Source organism: Gorilla gorilla, chromosome 18 (genome assembly GCF_029281585.2).
Source record: "Gorilla gorilla gorilla isolate KB3781 chromosome 18, NHGRI_mGorGor1-v2.1_pri, whole genome shotgun sequence".
In the NCBI taxonomy this organism is placed as follows: Eukaryota; Metazoa; Chordata; class Mammalia; order Primates; family Hominidae; genus Gorilla; species Gorilla gorilla.
Genome location: NC_073242.2, coordinates 101,127,066 through 101,140,639, shown reverse-complemented (window position 1 = coordinate 101,140,639; position 13,574 = coordinate 101,127,066). Strand labels below are relative to the sequence as shown.

General features: G+C 39.8%; 1 protein-coding gene across 5 annotated transcripts in view; it reads left to right on the top strand.

The window, feature by feature from the left end:
* The window catches only part of PHLPP2 (PH domain and leucine rich repeat protein phosphatase 2), a 79,017-nt gene that overhangs the window by 42,327 nt on the left and 23,116 nt on the right, over nucleotides 1–13,574 (top strand). For 3 of the 5 annotated variants that reach the window (XM_055366425.2, XM_031002879.3, XM_055366426.2), the window contains 5 exons: nucleotides 1,743–1,889; nucleotides 2,293–2,523; nucleotides 4,616–4,818; nucleotides 8,942–9,002; nucleotides 11,890–11,985. In XM_055366425.2, coding sequence (XP_055222400.1) covers nucleotides 1,743–1,889; nucleotides 2,293–2,523; nucleotides 4,616–4,818; nucleotides 8,942–9,002; nucleotides 11,890–11,985 — 738 coding nt within the window. The remainder of the gene's footprint in view (nucleotides 1–1,742; nucleotides 1,890–2,292; nucleotides 2,524–4,615; nucleotides 4,819–8,941; nucleotides 9,003–11,889; nucleotides 11,986–13,574) is intronic. The other 2 variants (XM_031002880.3, XM_031002881.3) reach the window with 2 other exon arrangements.

Here is a 13,574-nt window from a genome sequence, read left to right as displayed (position 1 = left end):
ACTATGACCTACTTGTTATTCCATGTCCTTTATTAAAATATATACCCCATTCCCACACTCCACTCATCCCACCTCACTCTTCCACTTAAAAATGGACGCAGTGAATAAATATGTGTTGTAAGTAGTTTTCTGGGCTTCTGGAGGAGAAGGGAGAAATTGGAAATTAAAGCATTCAAAGTGATTTAAATTAGATGGTGACTAAAAAGATAATATACATTAAAATGACATATTTTACGTACTTCCTTAATAGCTAATAATTCTAATGTCCAGAAAATGTTGTTTTTTTAATCTCATCTGATAATTGTTTTAGAAAGTGTTTCAAGTATAAGCCTCTGTTTAGTAACGAGGTAGTTATTTTAGTAATATTGGCATGTAAAAATGAAAACAAGCAATAATTTTAAGGAAGTTGGTTTCTAGCATTTCTTTGTGAGTTGCTATGAAAAAGAATTAGTCCAGTTTGAGGGCTGTATCATAAATTCTGAATTTAAAGCACCAAGCCTAAGGAATAATCAGTAATCAAGGTTAGGTCATCTGGAAATCAGAAGTTGAAAATTTGGAAGAGAAGCGTTGCAGTGAGGTACCAGGGATTCAAATCTAGAAGCAGGTGATAGATCATCATCATGGAGAACATCTCAGCCTCACCATCTTGCACTTGTATAATAACAAAGTATCCTACTCCCCAGTGGAATTACCAGAGTCTCTCATAAAAAGTTCTTAGTAATGAAACCTTTAACATCTTAATTATAATACAGTGGATATCAAGAAGAAACCCAGGAGATCCATTTTATAACAATGCTATCTCTGGGTAAGACAATATAGATACTTTTACTTCCATGAACAAAATAGAAGCACAAAATTATTTTGTGTTGTGTATCAGGTCACATAATGGTAAAATGCTGTCACATTTGTATTTTCAAGCTCTAACTGGTTTATTCATTTTATATGACATTTTAGCCAACATAATTTCAGTATGAAAGTAGAAGTTGCTTATAAATGGGATTTGATCTACATATTTGTTAGCTATTGCTCTGTCTTTGAGTTGATTAATTCTTGCAAGGATTTTGTATATTACATGTAGAAATTTAATAATGGAAAAACATTTCAAGCATATCAAGTATGAAGAAATACAAAAGAATTGTACCAGCAAGAGCTGTTCTTCAAGATTGTCTACCTTTTTTTTTTTTTTTTTTTTTTTTGAGACAGAGTCTCACTCTGTGGCCCAGGCTGGAGTGCAGTGGCGCAGTCTCGGCTCACTGCAAGCTCCGCCTCCCAGGTTGATGCCATTCTCCTCCCTCAGCCTCCCAAGTAGCTGGGACTACAGGTGTCTGCCACCACGCCCGGCTAATTTTTTCTGTTTTTTAGTAGAGACGGGGTTTCACCGTGTTAGCCAGAATGGTCTCGATCTCCTAACCTCATGATCCACCTGCCTCAGCCTCCCAAAGTGCTGGGATGAAAGGTATAAGCCACTGCACCCGCCAAGATTGTCTTCCTTTTTAAGGAGAAAAGAGAGCTCCTGTAATGCTAGACGTGGTTTCCTTCATCACATGGACTGTGCATTAGTCATCTTGGTGTCCTCTGTCCCCACTCAGTGTTTGATATGCAGCGAGTGCTCAATAAGTATTTTTGGAATAAATTCTATTATAGACATTTAAAATAGATATCAAAGGCCATTGATGTCCCTTGTAAAGATACAGTAATAGATGTATTGAAATGCAATACCCATTTTTGGCTTTGCTCTTTAGATTTTCTCAACTGAAGGGCCTGAACTTGTCCCATAATAAACTTGGGTTGTTTCCTATATTGTTATGCGAGATCTCTACCCTGACTGAGCTCAACCTTTCCTGTAATGGATTTCATGACCTACCAAGTCAAATTGGCAATCTGCTAAAGTAAGTAACTTTTACTAGATTCCTCTTTTCCCTTGCAGAATAAGGAACTTGCCTGGGGTTTGGAATGAAGGTAGTATCTTGAACTCTTGCAGTGAACTATATCATGTACTACTTAGGATTCTAGTCAGCAGCAGTTTTTGACCTCAGAGATATACCTGCCCATAGCAGTGACTGATCCCTCAGCTTCAACAGCAGCGGTCTTAACTCTTTTAATGTTGGAGGGACCATTTGTTTAAGTTGTGTGTAAATCATCTATTAAGTCTGCATAGATGGAGAGTTAGGACACTTTAGTATTTTGGGATTGATAATAAATTAGTGACATAAATCAGAATCCCTAACTCTGATTCTATGCATTCCAGTGAAACCTTTCATAAAGTAGACTTGTTTTGTTTTCTTCCTATAGTCTTCAAACCCTCTGTCTTGATGGCAACTTTCTGACTACTTTACCTGAAGAATTGGGAAATCTACAACAGCTTTCCTCCTTGGGAATTTCCTTCAACAACTTTAGTCAAATTCCTGAGGTTTATGAGAAACTAACTATGTTAGATAGAGTGGTTATGGCAGGAAATTGCCTGGAAGTCCTGAACTTAGGGGTGCTAAATAGGATGAACCATATCAAGCATGTGGATTTAAGGTAAGGTTATTCTTTACCACAGCTTCCTTTAAATTGACTCTGGTGGACCTTTATGTCTTCTGTTTATGAAGATTTGTTTAAAACATTAGGGTTTTTAAAATTTTGTTGTTGTTTTGAGACAAGGTCTCACTTTGTCACGCAAGCTAGCATACAGTGGCACGATCTCGGCCCACTGCAGTCTTGACCTCCCGTTCTCAGGCGATTCTCCCACCTCAGCCTCCCGAGTAGTTGGGACTTCAGGTGCGCACCACGAGGCCTGGCTAATTTTTTTCTACTTTTAGTAGAGATGAGGTTTCACCATGTTGTGCAGGCTGGTCTCGAACTCCTGGACTCGAGTAGTCCACCCACCTCAGCCTCCCAAAGTGCTGGGATTACAGCCACCACACCTGGCCCATAACTTTAGGTTTTTTGTATAGTGTAGAAATACATGTTTTCAAAGGTATAGTAAGACTTTACTTATCACTCAGTAGCAGAGAGATTAAGGATCAGGTAGTTGTACCATGTGATAGAGACTATCAAATTGCCTTTGACAAAGATTGTTCTCACTTACCCTCCCATCAGTGTATATTTTTTATTTTAAAATTTTTTTATAGAGATGGGGTCTTGCTGTGTTGCCCAGGCTGGTCTTGAACTCCCTGGCTCAAGTAATCCTCCTGCCTTGGCCTCCTAAAGTGTTGGGATTACAGGTGTGAGCCAGTGTGCCCGACCCCTCCACCATTTTATGAGAATTCCCATTTTCTCATATCTTTGTCAGTATTGGATTTTAGCATTTCTTTTTATTTATCATCAGTCTAGTAGGTTGAAAAAAGTATTTCATTGTTTTAATCAACGTTTATTTACATAGCAGTGAGGTTGAACATCTTTTTATATGTATATTAGTAGTTTGTAGATTTCCATAAATGACCATTTTTCTGTTGAGTCATTGGGTTTCTTCTTGATACCCATTGTATTACAATTAAAATGTTAAGGGTTTCATTACTAAGAACTTTTTATGAGAGTTTTATTTTCTAGTCTTAATATTTTCCTAAAGGAAGCTGGTAAAAAGACACCTACTGGATGTTCTGTTATTTACAGTAAGCCATTGATGTAGCTTGTAAAGACAGTAAGAGAGTTTTTTTTGTTTTTTGTTTTTTTTAACCACACTGGAGACTTAAGAGAGAGATTTATAGAAATACAGGAAAGTGAGAACAGACCTGCATAAATTAAATCATATACTTGTGTAGAAAAAACCCAGAGATCATTTTCTATAATTTGCCTTTGAACTCTTCCATATATATATATATATATGCAGATTATTTCCTTGTCTATTAATTAATTTTATGTTTGAACCTTAGCTCTAGAGATAGAGCAGGCATAGCAACAGGAAGAAGTATGGCTCCATCCTTATACTCTGGACATGGTACTGTTGTGACTGCTTTGCTACTCACTGACTCAAAAGGTTGTGTTCATCTTCCTGTTCCTTTGTCCTACTTAGTGCCCATCTGACATCATTAGGTATTTGGATATAAGTGTTTAACTCTTCGTAGATATGGCCTCTTTTTTCCTTCTCTTTATTAATTTGTATATGTATTTGCCAATTTGGGTTGTCTAACTTAGCTGTACCTTGAGTTATTCATCAACTGTAATTATTTATATAGTACCTTGCAAAACGAGGCGAGTAGTGAAATTCTTAAATTGTTTAGGAAACAGAGAAAGGGGGCTGGGCACGGTGGCTCACGCCTGTAATCCCAGCACTTTGGGAGGCCGAGGCAGGCAGATCATCTGAGGTTAGGAGTTCAAGCCTGGCCAACATGGTGAAACCCCATCTCTACTAAAAATACAAAAAATTAGCCTGGCATGGTGGGGGTGATTCTAATCCCAGCAACTTGGGAGGCTGAGGCAGGAGAATCGCTTTAACCTGGGAGGCAGAAGTTGCAGTGAACCGAGATCATGCCATTGCACTCCAGCCTGGGCAACACAGCGAAACTCCGTCTCGAAAAAAAAAAAGGAAACAGAGAAAGGGATCATACCTGTCCTATTTTTTATTTTTATTCTGGTAAGCACATTTAATAGACTCTTATTTATGATTATTTTCTTGTTTCTGCGTATTAAGGATGAACCATTTGAAAACCATGGTTATTGAAAATCTGGAGGGAAATAAACACGTCACCCACGTGGATCTGCGGGACAACCGACTGACTGACTTGGATCTTAGCTCCTTATGCAGCTTGGAACAGCTGCACTGTGGGCGGAATCAGCTGAGGGAGCTAACACTCAGTGGCTTTTCCCTTCGGACCCTCTATGCCAGTTCCAACAGTGAGTTTTCTATGCAGCCTTTTGTTTTTTCTCTTTGAGCTGTTGTCAGTGCTTTCTGAGAACAGTGGCACCTGTGGTGTTCCTCAGCCACTCTGCAGGATGGGGTTTGTGGCTCATTGAGGCAAAGCTTTATCTCTTCACTTTGCTGTCAATACTTAAGTGGTTGCAGTGTGCATAAAAAGACATGGCAGGATACTTTGAGCTTTACTAATTGAGCATAATAAGAGGCATTCCACAGAATAGTGGTGGTGGGGAGGTGGGCAAGCATGTTCAAAACAGAGCATCAATAATAGTCTAAAACAGGTTGGCAAACTATACCCCAGGACTGCATCTGGCCTGCCACCTCTTTTTTTATGGCCCATACGGAATGGTTTTTACATTTTTCTAATGGTTGGGTAAAAAAAAAAGTCAAAAGGAGAATTTTGGGGCCAATCATGGGGGCTCATGCCTGTAATCCCAGGACTTTGGGATGCTGAGGTGGGCTGATCACCTGAGCTCAGGAGTTCGAGATTAGCCTGGGCAACATGGTGAAACCCCATTTCTACAAAAAATACAAAAGTTAGCCAGCATGGTGGCAAACCTGTGGTCCCAGCTACTCAGGAGGCTGAGATGGGAGGATCACTTGAGCCTGGAAGGCAGAGGTTACAGTGAGCTGAGACCGTGCCATTGCATGTTCTCACGAGAGAACTGGGTGAGACTTGTGAGACCCCATCTCAAAAAAAGAAAGAAGAATTTTGTGACGTGAAAATTACTATGAAATTCAAGTTTCTATGTTTCTAAATGAAGTTGTACTGGAATGCAGCTACAGTGGTTTGCTTGCATATTATTTATACATTCTTGCTCTTGTGCTACAGCGGCAGAATTGAATAGTAGTAAGAGAGACTGTGATATGGTCCACAAAGCCTAAAATGTTTACTATTTAGCCTTTTACAGAAAAAGTTTGCCAATTCGTGATTTAAAAGCGTGTGTAACCTCAGTGCTAGAATGAGAAGCCACTGATTTCAATAGTGATTTGCCCTAAGAATATTTTTCAGTGAAAAGGTCCTCATATTTGTCGAGGCCATTCTTTTTATGGAAAGTTCTTTACCTTTCTTTACTTTTGATATGTGTTTAAGGAAGGAAAGGAAAATAGGTTAAATTTTACTGTCAGAAAAATGCAAACTTAAATAATAACATTTTACACTCATCACATTAAAAAAAAGGTAATTCTGAGTGTTTCCAGAGGCGAGGAGAAGCATCTTCCTGAGCACTCACACACTGCCAGTGAGAGGTGACTGGTAAAACCACCCCAGAGAGTAACGTGACAGTGTTAGAGATGTCGAGACACACACATACCATATTCTAGAAGTTCCCTGATTGGGATATATCCCAAAGACACCCACATGTGCACAAGGAGATGTATAACAGATTGTTTATCACTTTTTGTGAGCACAAAAAAGTAGGATTTTGAGACGGAGTCTAGCTCTGTTGCCCAGGCTGGAGTGCAGTTGCCTGGTCTCAGCTCACTGCAACCTCTGCCGCCCAGGTTCAAGCGATTCTCTTCTCTTAGCCTCCTGAGTAGCTGGGATTACAGGAGTGTGCCACCATGCCCATTTAATTTTTGTATTTTTAGTAGAGACACGGTTTCACCATATTGGCCATGCTGTTCTTGAACTCCTAACCTCTAGTTAGCTGCCCATCTCAGCCTCCCAAAGGGTTGGGATTACAGGTGTGAGCCATTACATCCGGCCTAAAAGTAGGATTATTAATAGGAAAATGGACAAATCAGTAGTGATATATTTATGCAATAGAATATTGCACAGCAGTGAAAATGAATGTACTAAAGCTTTGCATGGTAATATGGATAAATTGCAAACTTTTTTTTGAGCAAGGAAAAGTGCATAATTAAATGTATATTGTGATAGTTATATCAAAATTTAAAACACTCACAGAAATATTGTTTTCTTCATTATAAATATGCCATAACTATGAAAGAATACATGAGAGTGATGAAAACCATATTCAGGATGATGTTTACTCTTGGTATGTGTGGTATTTTAATTCTTTAAAAAAAAAAAAAAAAGTCTGGGCCAGGCACAGTGGCTCAAGCCCGTAATCCCAACACTTTGGAGGCCTAGGTGGGCAGATCACCTGAGGTCAGGAGTTCAAGACCAGCCTGGCTAATATGGTGAAACCCCATCTCTACTAAAAATACGAAAAATTAGCTGGGCATGGTGGCACGTGCCTGTAATCCCAGCTATTCGGGAGGCTGAGGCAGGAGAATTGCTTGAACCCAGGACCTGGTGGAGGTTGCAGTGAGCCAAGGTCATGCCATTACACTCCAGCTTGGGCAACAAGAGCAAAACTCCATCTCAAAAAAAAAAAAAAAAAAGTCTGCCACATATAAAGCAGAATGTAGGTTTGTTAAAAGCTATATGATGGGTGAAAGAGGGTTCATTATTTTATTCTCTTTATTTTTCTGTATCTGTAAACTAGATTATACAGATAAAAGTTGAGGACTTCTGTTTGCGTTGCCTTTTATTATGTTATAGAAGCTTCAAATTGTAGCTTAGATTAACTGCTTGGTCAGAAGAGTGTTAAAACTGGTGAGTGTTGACTTATGCTGTTTATAGATGCCTGGTATCGTAGTAAGTCCTAGCTGTGGAGATTTTTGTTATCAGGCCCATCCCTATCCTTAATGTGTCTAAACAGTGAATTCCTGGCCCTACTGGAAAAGACCTCATCAACAGGCACACAGTCCTAAATATTTACTCTTTGTAAATATTTAAGTATATACAAATAAATGAAATATTTTAATAGTATTTAAATACTTAAATACTATTAGTCACCAGGATTCTATCACAGCAGTTAACTGAACAGGGCTTGTTTGAGGTCTGCTACTCCGTTTACAAAATCCTTAAATTCTACAACCTGGAAGAATTCACATAAAAACTTGCAGTTTTGATGCCTCAAAGTCAAGAACTCTGCTTTACAAAAAGAAGTTATCTAAATGTGATCAGTTAATATAGGGAAAGCACTGAACTTGACTAGTCATCAGGGATATGCAAATTGAAACTCCTGCGTGGCACCACTATACACCTACCAGAATGACTAGAATGGAAAGGCCTAAAAATCCCAGGGGCAGCTGTTGGAGTGTAAATTGGTACAACCACTTTGGAAAACTGTTCAGTAGTATCTGCTAAGGTGAACAGAAACATACCCTGTACCCAGCAGTGCCTCTTCTAGGCTTATGTTCAATATAAGGACTTATATTAGTCCACAAAAGACACGGACAAATATGTTCATAGAAGTACTATTCATAGTAACTGCAGACTGGAAAAGACTTAACATGTCATCAACTCTAAAATGGGCAAATAAATTGTGGTATATTCACATAAAATAATTTTTTACAGGCATGAGAATGAATGAACTATAATCATATGCAATGGTATAAACAAATCCTGTAAACATATTGTGGAGTGAATGAAGCCAGACAAGTAAATTATACATACTGTGTGCATATATTTATGTAGATAGACAGAAGTAATTATACATACTGCATGCATATGTTTACATAGATAGGCAAAAGTAATTATACATACCACATGCATATATTTATGTAGACAGGTAAAAGTAATTTGGTATTTGGAGTCAGGACTCCTTGAGGGGCAGTGACTGGAAAGGGAAACATGGGGGAGTTCCCAGGGAGCTGGTAATGTTCTGTTTCTTGATCTGGGTATTGGTTCCACTAGTGTGTTCAGTTTGTGAAAATTTACTGAATTGTTGCACTCTTCTGTATTTTTGTTATACTTCAATTAAAAGTTAAAATATTGCCAGTAAAAGTCTAATTATTTTTATCAAGTTAAAAAGCTAAGTAGTTACTGTTACCATTTAACTACTGCTTAATATTGTATAAAGGCAGTGCAGTACACAGGATCCTTCAATTAGCTGTTACATTTGTTTTTCAAGACAAATTGGGATCAGTTAGTCAAAGTGAGTTTTCAGTAGTTTTTGTCTTTACCTCATCTTGGTAGAATACATCAGTTTTCTCTCTGGTGATTTCACTAAGCTACTTTTCCATTGTCAGCTCTCAGTTACTTTCTTTTTTAGAGGATGTCACTAACGCCTGTTTGTTTTGGATTAGGGCTGACATCAGTGAACGTCTATCCAGTACCCAGCCTGCTCACTTCCTTGGATCTCTCCCGGTGAGTGTCTTTCATGAGGGTGGCGCTTGCTTCTTACTATTTAAGAGATACATGTGGATTCTTTGGCAGTTTTGATGTACAAGAAATCTAAGTATTTTGAAATACTTGGATAACCTGGAAAAAGGAGAAAGGATGAATGGACGAATAAGTTTAATAGCCTTACTGTATAAAGGAAGGATTCTCTTGAAATAGTAAGGTGTCTGTGAATTACTCTTTCTTAAAGACTATAGATGTAGGATGCGATGCAAACAAAGAAGATTTGTTATCTTCAAGGCACTGATTCCTGTTTTGTCAGTTGGAATCAGATAATTCTTGATTTTTAGATAGTGGGTGTTCGTTTGTTTGTTTGTTTGTTTGAGATGGAGTCTTGCTCTGTCGGCCAGGCTGGAGTGCAGTGGCGTGATCTCGGCTCGCTGCAAGCTCTGCCTCCCGGGTTCACATCATTCTCCTGCCTCAGCCTCCCGAGTAGCTGGGACTAAAGGCGCCCACCACCACGCCCGGCTAATTTTTTGTATTTTTAGTAGAGATGGGGTTTCACTGCGTTAGCCAGGATGGTCTGGATCTCCTGACCTTGTGATCTGCCTGCCTTGGCCTTCCAAAGTGCTGGGATTACAGGCGTGAGCCACCGAGCCCGGCCACATAGTGGGTTTTTAAAATATTATTTAATTTTTTTGTACTCCTATAACTCATGTTGGTCTTATTTTTGAAGGGACATTAATTATATTCAGGATTTTATTACTTTTTATTCATTTATAACCACTGTTGGGCATTCTGGGTTCAGCGGTAGAGTTTTGCAGTCTAGTGGCAAGATGAACAATCAAACAAGCAGTGACAGGGCAGCATCCTAAGTGCTGTGAGTACAGGGTGCCCAAAGCAGATCAAAGGGGCAGTGGGCAGGGTCCTATTTGGTCAGGGTTGTTGTGAAGACTGAGTGAGATGATAAATGCAAAATGCGTAGGATAGTACCTGACATGTAGTCATCTCAAGAAATACTGACTGTTGTAGCCAGGTTTCTTTTTGTTGATTTCGTTACTTTATCATTATCATTTTAAGCTAATGTTTTAGATTCCCTTCCATTTCTTCCTGCTTATCTTCCCCGCAAAACCCCAGCATGGATCAGTACTAAAATTTTACCTTTTCCGTTGAACTTGATCATTGCCGAAGAAAATCACATCCAAGTAGACACCACTACAAACTCAAAATTTCCGACCTCATCTGGAGCTTATTGGTTCTTTGTCTTGCCAGCTCCTTCCAGTGTCCTCAGCATCTACCTCCCTCAGTGTCCCCCTCCCCAGTCTCCTCGCTTCCTACTTGATTGGGAAAATAGAGGCCATTGTGGGCAATTTCCCTCAGCTTCGAAACACCCACCTTGCTTGAATTTATATAGATGCGTATTCATTCTCAGCTTCTCTCCTCTGTTCATGGCCAGTCCAGCTGTCTGTGCCTGTGACTCCTCCACTCCCACTGCCCTGGACCTTGCTCTGTTCGTCGTCATTATTGTCCTCCTCTCTCCCCCTCCTCTTCCCCTCCTCTCGTGTGTGTGTGTATGTGTGTGTGTGTGTTTTCAGCCTCTTTTTTCTTAGTCTGTACACATACTTTGTCTCTTCTGTCATAACAAAGTTCCCTTTACCTCACAATCCCCCTAGCTATTTTCTTAATTCCTTTCTTCCCCCTTTTGTCCAAATTTCTCAAGAATTATGTGCATTTGTTGGCTTAGTTTCTTCAGTCCCCATCTGCTTATCCCTCTAACAGCTCAGTTTAGTTCTGCTCTTATTGGAACTTTTCTGTGTTGACACAGTTAATTTTGCTCTCTTTTCTCCAAACATGCTTTTTCCTTGGCTAGCTAATACAGTCTGATTTTTTTTCATGCCACTTTAGCCATGTTTCTTTTGCATACCCTTCTTCCTCAGCTAGCCCTTTAAAGGTCGATTATCCCCAGGGTTCTGTCCTTGGTCTGTTATACTTCACTGGACGTGACCTCATTTACTCCAGTTATTTCAGCTACACTCAGATCTCCAGCCCAGGCCGTCTCCTCCGGGTGATCGAGCATCACCAAGCTGCTTGTTATTCCCCATACACATCATGCGTTTCTTCTCTTGCCTCTGTGCTCTAGCTCATGTTGCCACCCTGTGCTTGGAATGTGCTCCTCACCTCAGGCCTTTGTACAACATCTTCATATTCTAACCCACATATTTCTTAGAGAGCTTGTTTTGATCCATTTTAGGTAAAGGGTTTCCTTCACTAAGGTATAGCAATATGTGTGTTTCTCTTACATAGCGCTGCTTCATTCTGCCTCATTATATCGCTTGATAAACCCGTAGATACCTTGAGGCCTAGAGAAGCTGTCACATCTGAAAAAAAATTCTCTTGACTAAATATCTGCCTAGTGCTCTACTAATTATTTGAGCTCACATTGTAAGTGGTTTGAAACTTTTTCCCCACTAGTTATCTTTTGCTTCTACTGTCTCACTTGTATTCATTCTGTTCATTTTCCCTGGAATTTGCTTCTCTTCTCACCCAGTCATTACTTGTGGAAGTCTTAACTCATCTTTGAAGGTTTGTTAATTATAATTCCTTATCTTTCCCTCATCCCATCCCACCACAAGTGTGCTTTTCTATTGCAGAAAGCCTTTTTATCTTCTTTGAGCATGCAACATAATTGATCCAGTATTATACATTTTCAGGTACTTGTCTCTCCTCTCCCTTCTAATTCAGCAGCATTCACTGAGCACCTACTATATTCCAGGCAGAGTTCCAAGGGATGCCTTGGAGACAGTGTTGCTGCCCTCAAGGGCTCACAGGCTGGTTAATGGATACATTATAGCCTAGTGAAATGAGTTCCACTTGTCATCTTAAATGGTGCCATTTAATTATTTATTTTCTGCAGAAACCTGCTAGAGTGTGTCCCTGACTGGGCCTGTGAAGCAAAGAAGATAGAAGTATTAGATGTGAGCTATAATCTTCTCACAGAGGTTCCCGTGAGGTATGTGTGCCTGGATGCATATATTATGTATATATGTATGTATATACTAACATTTATGTGTGTGCGCTTTTAAATTTTTTTCTAGATTTGGGTTGCCTTTTATTTGTTCAGTGTGTTGAGCACCTGCTGAGCATGAGGCAGTGTGATGTGCTGTAAGGAACATAGTAAAGGCTAAAGCATGGGCTTGGCTTGCAAGGAACTTAATGAGAAGATAGTGTAACATATGTGGATAACTGTGATGAAATAAATACACTAGAGTTGCTGCCATAGGTTGGTGACATGATAGTAATAATAGTTAATTTTTATAGGATGAGATATTATAAGCTGAGCAATGTTCTAAGAACATCACTTTTATGATCTTACCTAATCGTTTAAAAACCTTATCATATATTTAATAGGTGCTGTTATCTTCATCTTAGAAATGAGGAATGTAAAGCTTAGAGCAGTTAGGTAAGTTGTTGAAGGTTACACTTAACCAGGAAGTGACGGGAGCTGGCACTTGAAGGTAGTCTTTTTTTTTTTGGAGACAGGGTCTCATTCTGTCACCCAGGCTGGAGTGTAGTGGCACAATCACTCCTCACTGCAGCATCAACCTGCCGGGCTCAGGTGATTCTCTGTCCTCAGCTCCCGCTCAGTAGCTGGGACTATGGGTGCACACCACCACACCCAGCTAATTTTTGTATTTTTAGTAGAGACAGGGCTTTGCTATATTGGCCACACTGGTCTCAAACTCCTGGGCTGAAGCAATGGGCCCATCTCAGCCTCCCAAAGTGTTGAGATTACAGGCATGAGCCACCAAACCTGGCCTTGGATGTAGTCGTTTTTACTCCAGAGCCTTCACTCTTTTTTTTTTTTTTTTTTGTGACAGAGTCTCGCTCTGTCGCCCAGGCTGGAGTGCAGTGGCGCGATCTCGGCTCACTGCAAGCTCTGCCTCCTGAGTTCACACCATCCTCCTGCCTCAGCTTCCGGAGTAGCTGGGACTACAGGCGCATGCTGCCACGCCCGGCTAATTTTTTTTTTGTATTTTTAGTAGAGACGGGGTTTCACCGTGTTAGCCAGGATGGTCTTGATCTCCTCCTGACTTTGTGATCCGCCCGCCTCTGCCTCCCAAAGTGCTGGGATTACAGGCGTGAGCCACTGCGCCCGGCCAGAGCCTTCACTCTTAATCACTACACTGTATAAATTAAATGGAGAAAATCAGAAGAAATTTGAATAATTAGGGAATGTTTCATGGAGAAGATGGCATTTGAATTGACCTTTAGCAGATGATGGGATTTTTCTAAGTGGTGGGAGAAAGAGAGTGGGGCTTGGTGAAGGCGGCAGGGAATGATATATTCAAAAGCATTGAGGTATAAAATGTTATTTTGTATGGAGTCTTTAAAATTAAACTAGAGGCGTTTAACATACTAAATATGAACACAATCTTTGGAGTCAAGCCTTAATTCAAGTCCAGACTTTACCATTTACTATGCAGTGTGAAATCTTAGGCAAATCAAAGTTACTGAACCTTTCTGAATTAACTTCATTGTTAAGTGGCTTAGCACATTTTAAGCACTCCATAAATAGTAGTTTTTATTGTAATGAAATGT